Source organism: Halichoerus grypus, chromosome 6 (genome assembly GCF_964656455.1).
Source record: "Halichoerus grypus chromosome 6, mHalGry1.hap1.1, whole genome shotgun sequence".
NCBI classification, from domain to species: Eukaryota; Metazoa; Chordata; class Mammalia; order Carnivora; family Phocidae; genus Halichoerus; species Halichoerus grypus.
The window spans coordinates 82,526,743-82,547,123 of NC_135717.1; the positions used below are offsets into that span (position 1 = coordinate 82,526,743).

General features: G+C 51.8%; 1 protein-coding gene and 1 long non-coding RNA gene across 4 annotated transcripts in view; one reads left to right on the forward strand and one right to left on the reverse strand.

Moving 5' to 3' along the window:
- The window catches only part of CD9 (CD9 molecule), a 33,197-nt gene extending 14,444 nt beyond the window's left edge, over positions 1-18,753 (forward strand). Inside the window, exons 2-8 of one of the 3 annotated variants that reach the window (XM_036117633.2) lie at positions 6,966-7,068; positions 13,277-13,374; positions 14,087-14,161; positions 15,992-16,090; positions 16,225-16,314; positions 16,962-17,045; positions 18,189-18,753. In XM_036117633.2, coding sequence (XP_035973526.1) covers positions 6,966-7,068; positions 13,277-13,374; positions 14,087-14,161; positions 15,992-16,090; positions 16,225-16,314; positions 16,962-17,045; positions 18,189-18,254 — 615 coding nt within the window. In that variant the 3' untranslated portion in view covers positions 18,255-18,753. The remainder of the gene's footprint in view (positions 1-6,965; positions 7,069-13,276; positions 13,375-14,086; positions 14,162-15,991; positions 16,091-16,224; positions 16,315-16,961; positions 17,046-18,188) is intronic. The other 2 variants (XM_078075516.1, XM_078075517.1) reach the window with 2 other exon arrangements.
- On the reverse strand, positions 5,449-8,113 carry LOC118551706 (uncharacterized). Its single transcript, XR_004925206.2, has 3 exons — positions 7,939-8,113; positions 7,625-7,763; positions 5,449-5,715 (listed from the first exon to the last, which is right to left on the reverse strand). It is a non-coding gene; the product is annotated as an uncharacterized LOC118551706 (long non-coding RNA).
- Positions 18,754-20,381: the final 1,628 nt, after the last annotated feature.

A 20,381-nucleotide genomic window follows, 5' to 3' on the forward strand; every position in this document is an offset into this window, starting at 1 on the left:
GTCGTAGAGGGACACAACCGAGAGCCACCGAGTGCCATGAATCACCCCCCTATCGTCTTGTGTCTTTCTCCAGGTTTATTATTCTCATTCCTGGCATTATTTTCCCTACAGAATCCCACCGGCTGTGCCACGTCGTGGCTTTCAGAGTGTTGTGTGTGCCTCACCTCGCTCAGTCCTCCCCTCCCAGCTAGGTGAAAGGGAAGGCAGGCGCCATGCGATCTGTTTTCACAAATGAGACCTCTGAGGTGTGGAGAAGCCAAGGAAAGTGCTTAGTGTCAAACAGCACTGAGGTGGCAGAGCAGAGTGAGACCCAGAGTCCACGGCCGGCCACAAATCCAGGGCTTCTCAGCAGAAGTGTGCCAGAGGGGTGCCTGGGTGGGCTCAGTCATTAAGCGCCTGCCTTCAGCTCAGGTCGTGATCCCAGGGTCCTGGGATCGAGCCCCACATCGGGCTCCCTGCTTGGCGGGAAGCCTGCTTCTCCCTCTGCCTGCAGCTCCCCCTGCTTGTGTTCCCTCTCTCTCTCTCACTCTCTGACAAATGAATAAATAAAATCTTTAAAAAAAAAAAAAAAAGAAGTGTGCCAGAGACTCCCCTAGTGGGATGGGGGACTCTATGGACGCACGTATGGCATCCCCTCAGGGGCCTCTGACACCTGGCGCACGTAGACCAGGCCCTGGGTGGCACAGAGGGCGGAGCCGGGGCCGCCACCTCCTTGCTTTGCCCTTCTTTCTGTGAGGCCGCCTGCCCCTCACTGAAGAATGCTACGGCATCGCCCTGACCACAGGTTCACCAGAGCCACAAAATGGCCATTGCTTTTCCAGAAGGACAATGGGAAGCGGGAAAGCAAGCAGCCCATTTCCCCTAGCCCTAGCCCTAGCCCCTTAACTGCTGCCTGCCTCCAACCCCAGCAAAGTGCCAGTGGGACTACCTAAGGTCTGAGGCCGGCCTCGGAGAAACGGCATGTGGAGAATGAGCCACTCTGCCCCTTCTGGGCTTTCTAAGGCAGTTGGATAGAGACATCATAATGAATATTTTGTCTTTTAAAAACAAATGTATGACCAGTCAGGTCATATTACAGAAGAAAAGAAGGCACCAGGAGGAAAGGGGGGGCCTAGCCAAGACCACCCAGTTTGTTCACCATGAGAAGATTTTTCTTTGAAGTGGGATTTGTCCGAGGCAAACAGGGCTCTTTCCACCTGAGGGGGTGGGCTGCAGGGCCGCGCGCGCACACACACACACACACACACACACACACACACACACACACACACACACACCACAGCTGCTCTTTTCCTTCTTGTCACATCTGTCTGCAGGCTTTCTTCAAGTGCTTCCGTCAGGGTGGCTGCCTGTCTGTAAACACTTCCTCAGGCCCTAACTAGAGCCAGCTTTGCAAACTCGGCATAGGGTCCGGAGCAACGAGGTGCCCCTAACTGACGTTACACTTCGATTTGTTTTCAATCTGCCTTCGGCATTAAAGCCATTGCCTCTAACTCCAGGCGTGTTTTAGCATAAGATTTCCGGGCCTGACCGTCCAGCCAGGTTTGTGGGGTGACTCACTGAAGTACTCATCTTCCCATGGGTGCCTTTAGCGAGGTGTGCGTTCAGTGGTGGCAGAGGGGATGACCAGGAAACGGTTCGCCATGGGCCTGAGTGGGTGCACTGCTGGGTTCTCGTGTCCCCTGGAACCAGCATAAGCCCCAGGTGACAGGGTTACCTGTGCGCTCATCAAAGACCGGAGTGTCGAACTGGACTTCTTTGTGGGGTGAGGACAGTGACTCATGGGCTCTTCATAAAGTCTCATTTTCAAAAGACTTTATACGGATTTGTCCCTAAGTCTCACTGCGATATTCGTCACATGCCCTCGTGGGTCTTTCTCAGTATTTTCTCTGGACAAGTTACTGTTCTTGGCAGTTTCTGACTTTTATAGTGAGATCTGGATGAAAAGCCAGGTGGGAAAGGAGGCTTGTTGAAGGGAAGAGGGGAGAGAGAGAGAGAGGAGCTTCTGGTGGGAGTTTCAGAGATTCTGTCCCCTTGAAGTAATCCTCTTATTGATGGGATAATTATTTGTTGATTGACTGATAATTTATTCACTGTTATGCTCGAAGTATGGACAGGGCAAGGGACTAGAAAGCCTGAGAAACAGCCCTGCCCTGAAGGAGCTTGTGCTTCAGCGAGACCCGAGCCCAGCACACCCACGAGAGGAAAGGCGCGTGTGAGGGCGCTGGAGAGAACATGCGCGAAGCTCGCGGGTTTGCGTTTCCTTGGGAGGAGGCTGAGGACATCTTGGTGGGGAAGCAGCGGGCCTCAGTGGCCAGGACGGCCTTGCAGGGGGAGGGGCTGGTATGAGCAGAGGCGAGAACGCAGGAGACTTATTTGGGAACCTGAGTGATTCCATCTAAGGGACAGCTGAGGAGGAGGTGGGCTCAGGGTTCAATTGTGTCATGCTGCTGAGAGATCAGAAAAGGTGAACCACAGCTAACGCCTTAAAACTTAAAACTGAGGGGCGCCTGGGTGGCACAGTCTGTTAAGCATCTGCTTTCAGCTCAGGTCATGATCCCAGGGTCCTGGGATCGAGCCCCACCTTGGGCTCCCTGCTCAGCTGGGAGCCTGCTTCTCCTGCTGCTCCCCCTGCTTGTGCTCTTGCTCTCTGACAAATAAATAAAATCTTAAAAATATTAAAAAAAAAAAAACTTACAACTGAGCAACTAAGCCACGTGAGCCTTTCAGGGAATTGGCTGCTGCCGCACATGGAAGGCGGGAGGCATGGAGGGCAGGAGACAGGCTGGGTTATATAGCAACTACTTTCTGGGGACCTGGAGGTGGATAAGCCACCAGCTCAGGTGTCAGAGCACCGGGCAACCAGAAGGGAGCAGTGAGCCTGGAGGAAGAGAGGGTTTGTTTCTGTTTCGAATTTTAGGATAGACCTAGGATAGGCTTTGAAAGAAAAAAACCCAGCTTAGTTTTAGAACCGTTTCAGATGTACAGAAAGGTTGCAAAGAGAGTATAGAGAGCCCCCTACTCCCCCATCAGTTCCCCCTATGGTTAACACCTCTAGGACCACATTGCATGTGTCACAACTAAGAAAAAACCAACGTGGTACATTACTATTACCTAAACCAGGCTCCCTCGGGCCTCACTTGTTTCACCAGTAACATCCTCTTCCTGTGACACTTCGGGTCTTCCCTGGTTTCTCAGAGATGACCTTAGCACTTCTGGGAAGTGCTGGCCAAGTATTTTGTAGAATGTCCTCAATTTAGGTTTTTCTCCTGGCTATCTTCTAAGAAAAACAAACATGCATGAGGAATTCAAGCATTCCCAACACAACAGTGGGGAAAAGCTCTCCGTTTTCTGTCTGCACTGTCAGGTAGATGGGCCCATTTGGGGGCAAAGAAGCTTTTCTTGGCAAAACTTAAATGTTTCCCTTTGGCTTCCTTTGGGAACGAGGTAACCAGGTAGACTCTGCGGTGCCTCGGGCTGGGAGTCGAGGCTCTGGACTTTTCACTTCCATCCCTACCACACAGTTGGTGATCTTGGACAGATTGCTGTCCTTTTCGGGGGGGGGCCTGTGAGCAGGAATTGGCTCACTGAGCGTCTACATCAGACCTGCTCAGATCTTGCATTATTGCAAAAGCAAGATGGCAGCCATGGTAACGGTGTGGCCCACGTTTCTGCCACAGGTCAGCTCATTCACCCGGGTGGAAACCAGTAACTTCTTGGCCTCCCGGACCCCTGTTTTCGTAGTTTATGGAGTCCCTTCATAATTGACTCCATGCCCTTTTTTCAAAGTTAAAGCTCTCTCTGGTTCTTGCCATTTGTTTTCTCCTAGTATTCCAAGTAGCTAGGGGTAAGAGCCAGGTGGGGGGGCTGGGGCACCCCCCAGTGCCACACCAAAAAGTGAATTCTTCTAGAAAGTACTCCAGAGCTCCTTAGATAGTGCCACCTGCACACCCAGGAGCCATTATTAGGTGGTGCCAATTATATGTGACCCTGTGACCCCGAGCCATCCATCATGACCCTGCCGACTGAAGCAATTTCTCCCATAGCATTCCAGAAAATAGGGCAGCTAATGGCTTACATATCTTCCCCTCAGGCCAATTAACTCAGTAATTCAATCCAAAAAGGCTGTAAGCGCACTCCTCTGATTTCTGTGAACCATGTGCTCCCAGTCCTACCCCCTGACCCTCCCTTCCACCTGGGTGTTTTGAACCTTCCTCCTCCTCCTCTCTTTCTGTGAGTTTATAGGCATAAGAAACTGAGATCAAGCACTGCTTTTTCCATTTCTCCAGAGCCAGCCGCTTTTTCTTCCTCATTTTAGTGAAATGCTGTAGCTTTGACAACCAAGCAGCATGATGCTAGGTTTTGGGTAGGGTCCACATGTGTGGGACCCCCAACTCTCTCTGGCCATGTCCTTGGCCGGGGTGAGACCTGAAGTCTTTCTTCTCCTGGTTCCAGTTCTCTAGCATGATGTCCTTCTCGCCACCAGTGTGTGTAGACCAGGTAAACGATCGGACTTCTACAGATTTGGCTCAGGCTCCTTGAAATGGTAAAATGGAAGAGGCCTGACCATTGCAGGGGTTTTTTGGGTACCACTGTTGTTATCTGTGGAATCATTCCCAAAGAGAAATAATTGCGCATAATGGAGAAAGCATAGAGCAGAAAGGACAATAAATGGCACAGGCCTTTCTTCGGTCCCAGGCGTTCTCAGCAATAGCACCAGCAAGATGAGGGCAAGAGGGAGGACTGAGGACAAGGTTTGTGTCCAAGCGCTGACTGAAATTGAGACCTCCCTCCTGTGCATGGGAAGTCCCTGCCTATAGCATTCTCAGGTTAACACGGTCATGTGCACAGGGAGGCCAGCAGCCTCAGTCTCCCATTGTTCAGGGCTCTCATTGGGCCTCCATATGTTGTGGGGAGATGAGAAAGCATTGCCTTCTTTCCTTTAACTCTCCAGGACCCCAGGGGAGCTAGGCCAGGGCCTGACCACCACAGTCAGGACCCACTTAGTGTGTGCTTGTCCTGGACTCAGAGCACGGGCATGTCCCAGCTGGGCCCCACCGTGTCCCTGCCCCAACGGTGGCACTCCTGAGTCAGGAGAACCCAGTCTGAACCAAGGTACCCAGGCTAGAAATGGGGGAGTGACTCCTACATCTCCCCCCCTTCCCAGAGCCATGTCTGCTGTCTTTGGATTAGGCCAGGAGCCCCTCACTCACCTGCAAGTCTTTTGTGAATAAGAAGGAAAACCTGGCATCCATGAGTTTTTCTTCTCTGCATTGTGTAGCTATGGGGCACCTTATGTTCCATACTTACTGATGTGTGGTGTTGCCTTCCATCAGATGAGAGCTAAGAGGTCTGGGGAGATGCTGAATGACTGTCCTCCTCGGGGAGGAGTGTGACCCTGGTGACCTGAGTGCTGATCGAGTTATTCTCACAAAGCCCACTTGGTGGTACCTCCTTCGGAAGGACTTCTAGTATCATCTCCTTTATTTCTAGCCATACTGAAATAGCAAGGAGGGGCCACATGTCACCATTCCCGTTCTACAGATGGGAAAACTGAGGCAATAGAACTCTGAGCCAGGAATTCCTGAGCCTCGCTGTGGAAACGCAGTGCTGGAGGCATGGGCAAGGGTTTGACCCTACTGCAGGCCGCGGCCCTGGGTCGTCATGTCCGCTGTCGCCACCTCCACTCATCACATCTGCGCCCATGGCCGAGCCCTGGGGGGGAGAGGAGCAAACAATTACAGAGGGAGAGGCCTGGCCACACTGCACCGCGGCTGTCCCAGCTCCCAGGGCAGAGAGCCAAGCTCCCTCAGGAGCAGGGCTCTGACACAGGGCGCCTCTGTCGAGGAGGGTGAGCCACTGTCCCTTGGGCCCTGCACTGCAGCCTGGGAGTCACTCCCGTGCAAGCCCCGGGCCGAGTGAGAGACGGGGAACTCAGCTCAGCACTGGGGGTCGAGGACCACTTTGCTGGGGGCCTCCTGCACAGGCCTCTAGTTCCACAATGCCGGGCCGGGATTTGGCACCTTGGTTGTATTCCTTAGTGGGAAAGTCTGCCCTTCAGGGTCCAGTATCTCAACTTGCCCACCTATAAAACAGGATTTTCGGAAAATTGGGAGATTACTCAGACGTGTCTTACCTGATGTTTATAAGGATTACTCGTTCGGAAGCGTGCGCCTAAAACCTGGAACGGGGCAGGTCAGCCTGTCAGGTTTGCCAGCGTGAAAAGGAAAGGACAAATGTGGGCCACTCAGGGGAGACTCTGCTCTGTCACTTACTGAGCCGTGTGATTTCGTGAGGCATCACGGCTGCCCTCGTGGGTGCTAGACTGCCCACTGAGCAACTGTCTTCTTTTTTATCGTATGGTACATATACAGGGTAGTGCATGAAACACCAACGGTGTAAAGCCTAATTATGATGTGAATATCCACGGCACCACCACCCAAGTCCAAAGCTAGACTATTACCAGTGCCCTAGACCCTGCCCTTGCAAGGGCTGTGCCCTCCCTCCCCCTGCAGGGCACCACACACTTGACTTCAGGATAATCGCTTTCTTTTTCTTTTCCTTTGTCATTTACACGTACCCCTAAGCAGTAGAGCACTTTCTAACTGTAAGGGGTCCCACTGTATGTGTTTTTGTGTGCCTTGCTTCTTTTGTTTGGCATCATGAGATGCACTCACAGTATTGCACGTAGCTGACAGTGGTCCGTTGTCACTGCTGTGTAGTATTCCAGTGTCCGTAAAGGGCCCGTTCTGCCGCTGGGCTGCTGGGAGGTGACTGTTCCCAGCTGGCTGATATTTTTAGCAAATGGATTGATCTCCGCACTGGCTGCTGTTACTAGCAGGTGCACGGTGAGAGGCATAGATGGAGGCGGCTCCCAGAGCCCTTTGCAAGTCTCCCCTCCGGTGTCGTGGCACGGTGCCCCCCTGGCAGCCAGGACTAATGCCCATATCCGGGATATCTTGCAGCTTGCCGGCATTGCAGTCCTTGCCGTTGGACTATGGCTCCGATTCGACTCTCAGACCAAGAGCATCTTCGAGCAAGACAGTCAGCCTTCCAGCTTCTACACAGGTGAGGGGGACGGGGGCACTGAGAACCTCCTCAAACTGTGGAGATTCTGTGCTGATCCAGGGACTGGCCTTGGGAAAGATTTTTGCTCTGGCCCCTTTGGCCTGTCAGGTCCCTTTCAAGCCACACTTGGTGCAGTCCAGCCCACGAATTTGCATTTGACTGATGTGGTTTCTTTAACATGATGACTAAGTCTGGCATCCTGAATATGCCCCCAGTAGGAAGTTGGCTCTGCCCAAGGTGCAGACCCTCTCTTAATGCCGTGTCTTCGTAGTCTTGCTCAGTTCCTTAATTCAGAAAACTTTGTCCTGGGGACCCAGAGTGCCAGGAGTAGGAGAGGTGAGTCCTCCCCACTGTGCAGATAGATAGGGGCTCTGAGACCCCAAAACACCTGCCTCCTGGATCATACAGTCAAAATGAATAAGAGACTAGCAGAGATGCCAGTCCGGCAGACCCCGGGTGCTGGTAAATGCCCTGGGTATTGGGTTTTATTCGTTTGTTTCCTAAATTGCTTTTGCTTTGGGGCAAAGGTGTGCAGCTTAGACACAAATAGACTTACCAGCTTACATGTGGCTCCTGGGCATCTTTTCATCTTTTCTAGCATTTTTCTGTCCTTTCCGCCCACCGCTGAGGCTTGTCAAACTGTGCAATTCCCCGGTTTCTAGTCAACTCACGAAATCTGAAATCCGCAGCTGTTTCTGTATGGGGGGATAGGAAACACTTCATTTACGAGAAACAAGAGCAGCCCCCTATTTTTAGGACGATGCTGCCATGTCATCAGGCTCAAAGTGTAAGTTTGGTCATTTCCTTCCCACCCACCAAAGAAGTTATTTAAAAAAAAAGGTGGAGAACACAGCCTGAAGAGAGTCATACCCCAGGCCTTCTGGAAGGACGCGGCAGCTGGTGGGCACACGGACCCCCTTCCCACCTCCCAGACGCCAGCTGAGCCAGGCCTGCATGGGCCACTTGGCTGCACGCACCCAGCCCTGTGGACGTTTCCCTGCTTGTGTTGCCCGTTGCTATTGTTTTGGGGATTTTTTAGGGTGTGTCTCCCTATTTCCGGAAAGAAAGTGAGGGAAAGAAAAGCACAAGTATGTTTTTTGAAAGAAACTATGTGCACGCGCGTGCGCACACACACTCATACGCCGAGTTTTTAGGGAGTAGGTCTCTAGAGTGCCCTGACTTGTTTTAGCAACAGCATTTTTGCAGGGTGGCGGGGGAGGGGGGCCTGGAATGCTGCCCTGTGGAGAGGGAGCAGCACAGGGGTGCTGTGCCGAGGGGGACCTGGCGCCCTCCTGGCCCACTCGTTGTCACGTTGTCACGCCAGGGAGCTGCCAGGGAGCTGCGGGCCCTCTGGGGGAGAGAGGAGAGCAGATCTGCGCAGGAATGTGGAAGGGGGTGGCAGCCGATGGGGCCGGTGTCCTGAGGAGAGCCTGGCCTCCTGCTTGGCTGCCATTGCGCTCTGCAGAGGGCCTGGCTGGCTTCCATCTTTTGTTTTCTAGGACTCTGGCTAATTCCCCGTGTTTTTAGATGTAGGAGGCAAGGATCTCATTGGCGAGTGGAGGAATCGGGAGGAAGACAACCCCTTCTTCGTGTGTTGCTCACTGTCTCACACGTGTTGTTACGTGATTTAATCCTCGTAAGTCTTTAGGGTACATGGAATGATTTCCATCTTACCAACGAAGGAACCAAGGCGTAGAGGTTAAAGAGCTTGCCTGAGCTCGTACCCGTCAAGAGGCAGGGCTAGGATTTGAACCCAGGCCTACGAAAGCTGCTGCTTGGATTGTCCGTGCTAGGTTGTGGGGAGCACTCCCCATGGAGGAAGAGACGGTCTCTCTACCAACTGGATGTTCCCCATTGGGGGTGCTGGGCAGGGTGGAGGCTCCTTTGGCCTTTGACCTCACCCAGATTGTAGCTGGGGGGCGGGAAGCCTGCAGCGCTGGTAGCCCTGGCCGGCAGATGACAGGTGGGGAAGGGATGCAGGGTGGCCGGAGAGTGATGAGCCCGTGGTTGGAGGATCCACAGCTTGCCTGGGAATCACAGGATGCAGGATGGCCAGTGGTCCTAGCCGGAGTGACCAGAGGCACGGTCCCAGAGAGAGACACACAGGGATCCCTAGTTGGAGGCCAGCGGCCCCTGCCCTCAGCTGCAGCAGAGGAATATCGACATTTTGCTTCCCTGGGAAAGGGCTCAGCTCTGGGATTGTTCTCCGCCTGCAGAAGCCCAAGCAAAGGAGAGCAATGCAGGTGACACTAGAGCATCAGTCAGACAAGTGACCACTGGGGTCTGGCTGGGCCTTGCCCTCCACCAAGTGCGCTGGGAAACGGAGTCATCGTCATTCATGGGCAGAGGGCCAAGGAGGCTTCATTCTCTGGATCCCCTTCCCCCTTGAGCTGTGACACCAGCCTTTGTATTGGTCCGTGCCCCATCTTCTGGCAGGCTACCAGCTCCACCCCTGCCAATATTCTGGGCATCATGGGGTGACTGTACCTTGCACGGGGGCCCTCACCCTCTGCCAGGCAGCCCACCGGCCAGCCTGACCACACAACCGACCCTTCAGAAAACCTGAAGGACCCAGGGGTGGATTTTCTCCAGGAGGGCAACAACGGCTTTTAAAATAGAGAAAGAATGCATAACCAGGCCGAAAAGCAAGTGAAAAAAGAAACTTTCCAACATTCACAACAGTCAGTAGTGAATCCAGAACGTCTGACAGCCTTATATGGGCCTTCTCTCCAATTCAGGTCCTGGGAGATTCAGCCCGTCAGCAGTATCCATAATCCCAGGCCGCAAACGTGTTGGGGAACTTCATTTTCTTGGTCCCAGGCCAGCAGCCCTTCTTAACTCCTTGGTGTCCTTCCAGAACCATAGCCACTGAGTGAGGGCATCTGGGGGCTCCAGCCAGAGGCCGTGGGTGTCCATCCACCCCTCCCTGGGACCATTCCTCTTTTTATAACAAGGTGCCTGACAGTTTCCAGGATACATGGCTTTTGCCCTCAGTGAGCTTGCGGCCTCGGGCACTTTGTTTTGTTGCTCTGCACCCCGTTCTCCCCAGCCTGAGACGGGCAGAGCTCACACACCCACACCTCTCCAAGATAGAGAAGTACCGTGCTTGGCAAATGGAGTACCACCGTGGTGCTTATCAGTGTCAACGGCCATCTACGGGAGGGAGTGGGACCAAGAGAGAGCCACTGGGGAGCAGCATAGGGTTCCTTTGAACCCCTGATCGAGTATTTGGAGACCAGAAACTGTTGTTGTAAGCTGCACGCCGGGGCTGGGGCTGGGGCAATGGGGGCTGGGGCTGGGGCAATGGCCAGGGGCTGATGTGTCCCTCTGGAGCTAAAGCCCAGAGCCCTGATACGCAGGTGAAAAGAATGCTCAGTGTTGTGTATAAAGGACACCCTGGCATATGCTTCTGCTCTACCAAAGGCTTTTTTTCTCTGACCGTATAATGTCAACCTGAAAAAAGAAGAAACAGCCTCCAAGCAAATTAATACAGTAATCCTGGAGAAGGCTCCGTGACGAATAACTTTTTCCATGAGTCAGACAGAAAGCTAACATTCACTTGTTTTGTAAAGGGGAACGCTTTGTCATTTCTCATTGGCAGCCTTTGCCAACAAGCTCAGGGTGTAGGCTAGGAGGAGCCTGTCCAGAGGAAGCCCAGCATGGCCCTGCTGAGAAGCAGCCAAGCCCTCCAGTGGTCCCACGGCTTCCGGGGGGGGGGGGGCTGCTGTTGCAACGGAGCCACCCTCTAGTTTCATGGCCACTGCTAAAATGCCTGTAAATAGCTCCCAGGGAATTGCTTATCTTCCTCCCCAACCGGAGAGGGTGAAGCCAAGACACCCCACATCTGCAGCTGTCCGAGCAAGATGTAACACCAACAACCTTTGTCCTGCAATCTTCATCTGCTGAGCCCAAGAATGAGTATTTACCACTAACCAAGAAGCCATTAGGAAGAGAATCAATTGCATTCTCTCTCTCTCTCTCTCTCTCATATGGGGAAATGCTTTTTCCTTTAGTAGCTCACTACTGCTGCCAGCCCAACTCCCCTCGGTTTACAAACCGGGATCTGGACTTAGAGAAGACATGTCCATCTGTCCATTCCCACTCGACTCTATTCCATGTGCTTGCAGATCCTTTTGATCTCTTAATACCCCCTATGTATTCAGCCCCTGCTATGGAGCTCAGAGGAGTGACCTCATCCTTCGTTGCCTTGCCCCGATGAGATGGGGAGAAACCGGGGCCATTTGACTGCTGCAGCTCAGCTCGCTGGTGTCCCCATGGCAGAGCCTAGAGCCGAGCGGGGCCGCCCCTCCCGCGACACCCGTGCAGTGCGTGGGGCCGCGCTGCCTGTCCGAGTCCGGCCCGCCACCTCACACTATCGGACAGCCCAGGAGGCTAGGACTTGACTCGAGGACAAGCTACATTTGTCCCCATGCCCAGTCTGGGCCGGGCATGCAAGGGAACAATACCCATATTCATACGACATAGGGGTTTGCCAGTAAACCCACGTGACTTGACATCACGACAGATGGGGGGGAAAGAGGAGAGACACAAATGCTCCCTTGTGTGCGCTCCACTCGGGGCTGCCCGGGAGCCTCAGCTGCAGGCGGGCTGCATGGTTTGTTGCCTGCAAAGCCTCGGCTCTGGACTAGGGGTGCAGATGTGGGACGGTGAAGTCACTGTAACACCTGCCAAGGTTCTCACTGCACTATCCTGTTGTGCATTGTGTGGAAACATCACAAACACTCTCTCTCAGCTTCGGCCAGCACTTTGGGGAAGTCTCTCTAGTCCCAGTGAGTAGGGAGGGATCAGCAAGTATATAAAAATGCATCACTGTGGTTCTGAGTGATTGTCATCCATCCCTCGTATTATTCAGAATGACAGCAGCTAGCATTTGTTGGGCACGTTTGGATCCTGTCCCTTCGTCTGCACAGCGAGCCCTGAGGTAGGCATCGTTAGCGCCCCCGTTTTGCAGCTAGAAAATTGTCGCACGGAGAGGTGCAGTGGCTGTCCCAGGGTCACAGCTAGCTCGCAAACTCAAACGTGCTCTCGCCACGTGACAGGAGCCCCTCCCCAGATTGAACAGAACTCGCCTGCCAGACAGGAAGGCCCGGGACCTCTGCCAGTTTCCCCACGGGGCCTGTGCGCTGGCGAGCAGGACGGCTGTGGCTTCTGCAGAGTAGAACTGCAAGACCCCTCTGGGCATTCCCTGGGGGGTGGCGGAAGGACAAGGGCCAGGCTCCACTGCGTTCCCCTCCCAGGGTTTTGCACTGCGTTGGGTCCGGGAAGAAGTCACTGCCCTTCTCACTCAGATTGAGGACTTAGAAACCGTGTCCTCACCCTCCCTTTAAAGGAGGATCCTTTTCACCCTTCACCTGGAACAAATGAACTGCAACTGTAAGACCTCTTCACCAGTGTGCTCTAAGGGATGTTTTGAAATTTCCTAGCCACCAGGCTCTCATTTTACTGATAAAGACACCGAGGCCCAGAGGGGGAAAGCATCTCAGCCAAGATCACACAGCAGTTAATAGCAGAGTTGGGATCAAAGCGAGGGTCTTCTGACACCAGGCCGGTGTTCTGTGCACTAAAGCACTTATACCTCTGCCGACACATGGCCTCGGTCTTACTGACCGCGCGGGCCTCACTGCCCCCGGGAAGCAGGGCAGGGAGGCATCCCTTCTGGGAATGAGGCAGAGCTGGCCCACCCTGAGCATGGCTGGCTGAGTGCACAGAACCCCTTCCTGCTGAAGGCTTGTGCTGACACACTCTTCGGTCCAGGGAGAGGCCAGCCCGGGGCTCATCGGAGTCCCAGGAAGTCAGCCCCGGCCTGGAGGGTCTATTTTAATTAGTGTGAGTGGATTCATCTTGCTGGAAACAGCTGACAGACTGGATCAGTTTGTGTCCTGAGCCGAATCTGGGGATTTCTGTGGATCTCTTTGTCCTGGTTAGGGGGTTGTGAGTACCTTCCAGGAAGGTGAGGGTAAGATGGGAGTGAGGGCTTGATGGGGCCGGGTCCTAGAAGAGAGATTGGTGGGAAGAGATGGAGGAGGCAGTTTTTAAGGACGGGACACTTCTTTCCTGAGGGAGGGGCAATAAGGATGGGGCACGGCCCAGAATCTTACAGAGGGAAAAAAGGAATTGCAGGACATATCTGGGCCTCCACACCAGTGACTCCATGCCTTGCCCTCTGTCCTCTCCCTTCTCCCCACAGGAGTTTATATTCTGATTGGAGCCGGTGCCCTCATGATGCTGGTGGGTTTCCTGGGCTGCTGTGGGGCCGTGCAAGAGTCCCAGTGCATGCTGGGATTGGTGAGTACCCCTTCCGCTCCCTGCGGCCACTCTGACCCCTAGGCCCCCGCCCCCAAGATCTCATAGAACACATGGGGTGGGATGGGGTGCAGAGGGTACCCCAAGGGCTTGAGCTCTCCTCAGCTCCTCCACTGCAGGCCCCGCCCCAGCCTCCGAGCCAGGCAGCTATCTTGTCCTCCTCCCCTGCAAGGATGCCTTGCTCCTCTTCCTTTCTCTGTCTTATCACTTCCCTTAGGCGACTAAATGCCAGGACTTTGTTTTCCCCTTTTTCGAGGACCGCGTTTGCTTTTTTCCCCTGAATCCACAGGTACCTTTGCTTTCTCTTATTTTAAAATTTGTTACCGTTTCCTTCAAATTCCGAAGTGTATTCACTTTCTTTATTTCCTCAAATCCCTGTGGTTTTTGTGAGTGAGCGATGGTATTTTATCACTGACTCTTCATTAACACCTTAGAAATACCAATTTTGGGGTTGGCTGTGCCCTGTTCTTTTCCTCCTGAGGAATCTCTTCCTACTATGGCTTTCGCTCCTCTCCTCGGCTTAACGCTCACAGTTCCCTAAACTTCTTCCCCGTCCTTTCCAGGCTGTTCATTTGTTGCCCAGATTCCTGACTCATAGAGACTTGTTGTTCTCCCTCGTTCTCCAGAAACCCTTTGGTTGCTCTCATTGGCTGGCTGGGATTTCTCCTCATCCTACCCCTTCTTTGCCTTCTAGTTCTTTGGCTTCCTCTTGGTGATATTTGCCATTGAGATAGCTGCGGCCATCTGGGGATATTCCCACAAAGATGAGGTAGGTTTCTCCTGTAAGATCTCTTGGGGGTGATACAGGTTTGGGAATTTGGGGGTGGGAGTGATGAGGGCGGAAGGGTGTCCCAGCTGGCCACTTGGGTCAGCTTTCAGCCATCACACATGCCTCTTACTTCACCACGTTCCCACGTGCCCATCAGAGCATGAGCCCCCCCGGGGCAGGGGATGTGGGTGTCGTGCCAACCACTGCTTCCGGTTCCCTGGATGGTTCTGGCACATAATAGCTGTTCAGGAAAGATTCACTGGGTCCGTGTATGTGTATGTGTGTCTCACAACTCAGCAGCCCTGCCCCCATCTCCTCTGCAAAGATGGCTTAGGAAAACAAGGCTTTGTGTGGGCTGAACCCCCCTGCCCCTTCATCTAGTCTCTGAATATGTGTCACTATAAGCCAAGTGCTGGCCAGGCCCCATGTAGATCCAGAGATGCGCAAGCCGTGGGCCCCTCTTGAAGCAACTGCCACCTACGTGTGGGAGAAGGATATGCATTTGATAAGTGTCACAGAAGTCATTTATATCCAGAAGTTCCATGGGGTTGGAGAAGGTAGCATGCCAAAGGGAAACCTCTTCTGGCTTCGTGGAGAAGCAGGCATCGACCTGAGCTTTGGATGAGAGGATTTCAGGAGGAAAGTTGGTGGGAGATCGAGTACTTTCCTTTATTTTATTTTTTTTTAAGATTTTATTTATTTATCTATTTATTTGAGAGACACAGAGAGAGAGAGAAAGAGAGTACGAGTGGGGCAGGGGTGGCAGAGGGAGAGGGAAAGGGAGAAGCAGACTCCCCGCTGAGCAGAGAGCGCGACGTTGAGCTCAGTCCCAGGACCCTGAGATGATGATCTGAGCCGAAGGCAGATGCTTAACCAACTGAGCCACCCAGGTGCCCCCCTGAGTACTTTCCTTTAAAGAGAGCTAAATGTGGGCCTCCACGGAGAGCCACTGAAGAGTTGTGGGCCAGGACGGGCCACGTCAGAACACTGTTTTAGAAAGGGCTGTCTTGGCATGTTCAGCAGCAGGGAGTGCAGGGAGACTGGGTGCTGGAACCCTGTTTAAAGAGAGAGAGGGAGAGATTTAACTATCCAGATATAAATGCTGCAACCGTAGAAATAGGAAGGGATGCTAGTGGAAGCTGCTGAAGGAGAGATTCTGGATGTTGGTCAGTTAACTGATTGGGGATGGGGGGGCGAGGGACAGGCGTTTGTTAAACTAGGGTATACCCAGGTACCCAGGTACAGGAGAACAATTGTCCATCATATTATAATAGCTAGTACTTATTCCAAATTTACTCTGTACCAGACACTGTGCTAGGGCTTAACATGCAATATCTCATGTAAATCCTCGCCATAACCTCTGAGGCACAGACTGCTGTAATCTCCATTCCACGTACACAGAAACGGAGGTACAGAGAGGTTTAGTAATTTGCCAAAACTCACACAGCCTCTAAATGAAGAAGAAAAAAATGGAAGCCTGAGGAACTAGTAGGGTCAGGAGTAGGATTTTTTTTTCTTTTCTTTTTTCTTTCTTTCTTTCTTTCTTTTTTTTTTGGCTATTACTGTTCCTTAGATTGAGGAGAGTCCATTTTGTTCACAAGTGGAAGGGAAGGCGCCAAGTGGGGTGGAAGGGATCCGCCAAAGGTACAAGGGAAGAAGGGAAAATGGCCGGAGTGGGTTAGGGATGTGGGAGGAGACGAGAAGGGCCCCGGAGGCCCTGGGAGAGGCAGGACAGTTTGGTGGCTTCAGTCAGGAATCTTGTTGGCTGAGCATGAACAAGATGGAACGGGTGACATTTGTTCAAGAAAATGCCCTGTCTGTCCATCGCAGGTGATTAAGGAAGTCCAGGAGTTTTACAAGGACACCTACAATAAGCTGAAGTCCAAGGACGAGCCCCAGCGGGACACCCTGAAAGCCATCCACTACGCGGTACGTCACCTCCGCAAACGCTCCGTCGGGACACGGGTGCGCACAGGGGGCTGGGCGCACCAGCCCCTGGGTCTGTGTACCGGTCACCTGCATCATTCGTCTCTCCCACCCCATCCCTGCCCTGCCCTCTGCAGTTGAACTGCTGTGGTCTGGCTGGTGGAGTGGAACAGTTTATCTCCGACATCTGCCCCCAGAAGGATGTTCTGTCAACCATCGCAGCGAAGGTAAACTCGTGTGCCCCCCGCCTGGCTGCTCTGGACAAATCCCAGCAGCGTTGTCGTGAAATCTCGCCCCCTCGTTCTGGGAGGACAGGCATCTGAGTGATCCAGAACTACTTCTCGCCCCTGTGAAAGGGACCCACGGTGGGGCCATCTCTTTCCTCCCTGGCCTGGGGCAGCAGAACAAGGACCAGAGCAGGGAAATAACAGAGTATTCTAGCTGCCTGCAATGATTGGGCCCCGGAGCTGCTCGCTGCTGCCTCACATTCTGCCTCCCCCAGTCCTCAAGCCAGCGGGTTGGGTGTGCTCTGACTTCTGGACTCTTCGCTTTTTAGGTGTATCGACAGCTCTTGATTGGAAGTGGGAGCTAACGTCCACACTTCAGAATAATCAGATGGCCTGATATGAGCTAGACCCCAAAGCAGGGCCTTACCCTTCTTCCTTCCCTTATTTCTTACCGGGACTTTAGGGACCCACCTCCATATCCCTCAGTTCTCCCTTCTGTCCACCAGCCAGGACACCTGGGCACTCCCGTCCCCAGCCCTTTCTCTGGGACCTGCAGCACTCCTGGCATGAGATGGGTGCTGTGGGAGGGAGGAGGTGTGCCGGAGCAGGGATTGTATGTGACCTAAGTCTTGGTTTGCCCTCCTCAGCCCTGCCCTGAGGCCATAAAAGAGGTCTTCCAGAACAAATTCCACATCATCGGCGCGGTGGGCATCGGGATTGCCGTGGTGATGGTGAGTATTGAGGACACCGGGAGGGAATGAGCGTCTTAGTGGTTAACATCTATTAAACACACGGTCTGGCCAGGCACTGTGTTAATACATCAATTCGTTTATCAACTGATTTAATCCTCACCACACCTATGAGGTGGGAGACTAGGGAGTGGAGAGATGGAGAGGTTGAGTTGATCAAAGCCTCTGAGCTCATGAGTGAAGCATCTGGGATTTGAGCTCTGTGTGTCTCCAGAATGCGTTGTCTTAACCATTAAGGTTCAGGGGTAAATGTAAGGTGATGCCGGTGCTGCTGGTCCACAGACCACACTTTGAGTAGCGAGGGTGTAGGTCACCCAGACCTATTAGTTATCCTGGGATCATCTTCAGGACATGTTTTTGTTATGTGCCTGCTTTTCCTTTCCCCAAGAAAGTAGTTCAGTAAAAGTTACATGGATGGGAATTGTTTCTCTCTCACACACACACACACACACACACAAACACACACCATAGTCTGAAAGGCATCCAAAGGTGGACAGCCATAAGGAAGATTCCAGGCTTCAGATAATCTACTGTCCTGCTAATCGGCCCCTAGAAACCATTAAGGGCAACCAAGGTTCCCTTGGGTCACCACCCCCCTTGCCCCAAGAGGAAGTGATAAGAACCGTGTAGGGGACTTAGCCCTCCTCTGCCCCAGTAAGACTATCCCAAAAGTGAGAATTGCTTCCTTTTCTTGGGGGTTATTTGCACCTAAGAAAGGCTTGAGGCCGCTTTCAGTAAAAGCCATAACAATACTTTTTAAAATGGAATATAAAACACAGACACACACATAGATGGAAAGTATAGGCCCGTGTGGATCATTGGAGTATCTGGCCTTTGAGCATTAAATTTAGCTCTGAGCTTATTTGTCACATTCTGGAAGTTTCCTCAGGGAAGTGGCTTGTGCAGTTTACATGAGCAAGTGGCCACAGACCTGCAGAATCCCAGCAGTCAGTGACTCTTCCCATTACCCAGCCCCCGTCTCTCCTCCTTTGGCACCCTTCAGCATGCTTGGCCCTGTGGTCACTATTCCTGTTTGCCTTGGCCCAAATGACTCACGTCTTTCCTCTCCCTCACCCTTCCCTCCGGAAAGCCGCCCTGTTCCTCATGTTCCTTTCTGTCTTCTAGATATTTGGCATGATCTTCAGTATGATCCTGTGCTGTGCTATCCGCAGGAGCCGAGAGATGGTCTAGAGTCAGCTTGCCCCCCCTGAGCAGGAAGGTCCACCCCTAAAGATTGTTGGTTATTTTCTTGCAGTTTTGGTTTTTTTGTGTTTTGGGGGGTTTGGGGGGTTTTGTGGGGTTTTTTGGTGTTGTGTTGTTTTTGTTTTTTGACTTTTTTTTTTTTTTTGCCACTAACCTTAGTATTCATTCTGCATTTCTAAACAAAAAAGTTATTCCATGTTTGTCTTTTTAATGCTTTATTCAATATTGGTATTTGTAGTTGAGAAATTTGGGGATTTGGTTTGCTTTGGTTTATATTTTTTTCGTTGGTTGTTTTTGCTTATTATGTTAAGCAGAAATCCTGCAATGAAAGGTACTATATTTGCTAGACTCTAGACAGAAGATATTGTACATAAAGAGAATTTTTTTGTCTTTAAAGAGATAAAAAAAAATGTCTATCAAACTTAATCAGGTTGTAACTTATGTTGAAGACAATTTGATACATAATAAATAAATGATGATGACAATATCCTGGACCGGTTTTTGTTTTTTGCTTCCTTTATATTTTTAAAGATATTTATTTTTCAAATGTCTTCTAACCACATTTATATGAGAAATAGGTTGGAAAGTTGGTCTCCCTCTTTGACTAATGAAGAAAGCAAGAGAGGAAGGGATTTTGATCACAAGATCACTCAGTTGTTAATAGAGTCCACACCAGAACCTAGCCCATGACTCTTTCCTGTAACATCAGGTTGTATCTCGGGAAGAGAACAGTAAATGTGACCTCCCTGATGGCGGGGGACTTGTTTTATTCACTGCTCTACCCCCAGCACCTGGAACCTACTGTCTCTAGTGCGTAGTAGGTGCTCAATAAATATTTGTCGGCAATTAATATTGGTTGGTTGAATAAATGAGGGTGTTTGATCAGGGAGGCAGAATATTAAATGTTAAATATTATAATTTACATTTTATGTGTGTGTGTGTATAATTTGCTGCATAGATTTGACCTTGTACAATCATTAGGGTTGGTTCGGCAGTCTCTTTAAGACCATTGCCTTTGCATCAGACATGAACTTGAAGCCCTGTGGTCACAGGTCAGATAGGAAGGACAGCTGGATGTAGTTGGGGAGAGCAAGAACAGGCCAGAACTCAACCAGGAGCTAACACCCGTGAAGACAGACAAATCTGTGTCAATTCTTGTTCCTCTCATGGGGGGTGTGGGTCCTGCAGAGGCCAGGACCCTATGTGTTGGAGCTAAACACACACAGGCCAGGAGCTGGAGGAGCTGATAGGAGCCAGCAAAAAAAGCAGCTGCAAAATGCCTCATTGCCTTTCAGGCCTCCCATGCGAGGAGGGGAGGCCTGAAAGCTTGCATCTCATTGCTATTCTGTGGCCCCAGGAGCCTTATTAATCTGAGCATTTGAGGGCTAATTGTACTGTTTCAATGTGGAAATTGCAGGTCAACTGTTCTTTTTATGAAAGTGTGAATGAGCCTGTCTTAAGTCAGCATCACAATCCCTGATTAATTCTAATATCTGCCAGTGCCCTCTAGGAAAAGCAGGTTCCATCTACACACTTTCCACTCTGCTTCTGTGCTGAAGAGTGGATGGGGTCAGATTATACCAGGCTTGCTACTACTTAAATCGAGGAATACCTTAGGGTCATACCCTGTCTTCTCAGTTTGTCATAAATAATGGGCCCACTGACTAGCTTAAGCGACAGCTTAGGAACACAAGTGGTGACTCCTGGAACCCAAGAGTGGAAACACAGTTGAGCCATAGGAAGTTTCTAGAACCATGGACTAGGAACTCTTGGAGCTCTGCACTTCTGAGTGCTGTGTTCTGCTCGCCAAAGAGACCACTTGTCTCTGCTACTCAGTCCACATGGGTTGGGAAAAGGGCTGGTGTTCAACCCCCAAGTTTATGCAGACAACCTCCAGTAGCCTCACTTGAAATTTCCAGAGAGAAAATCTGCCCCAGTTTTCAGTGCCATATCTATCCCCGACTTCAGTGGAGGGGTACATGTAGTAAAGATTGAGCCACCCTCTGACCTATAGACTGAACCTAAGACCAGAAGAGGAGGGATCATTGAGAGCTGGCGGACACCCAGAAAGAAGCCAGCTGGTCCACGCTGCCCTCAGTCCAGCCCAACGAGCTC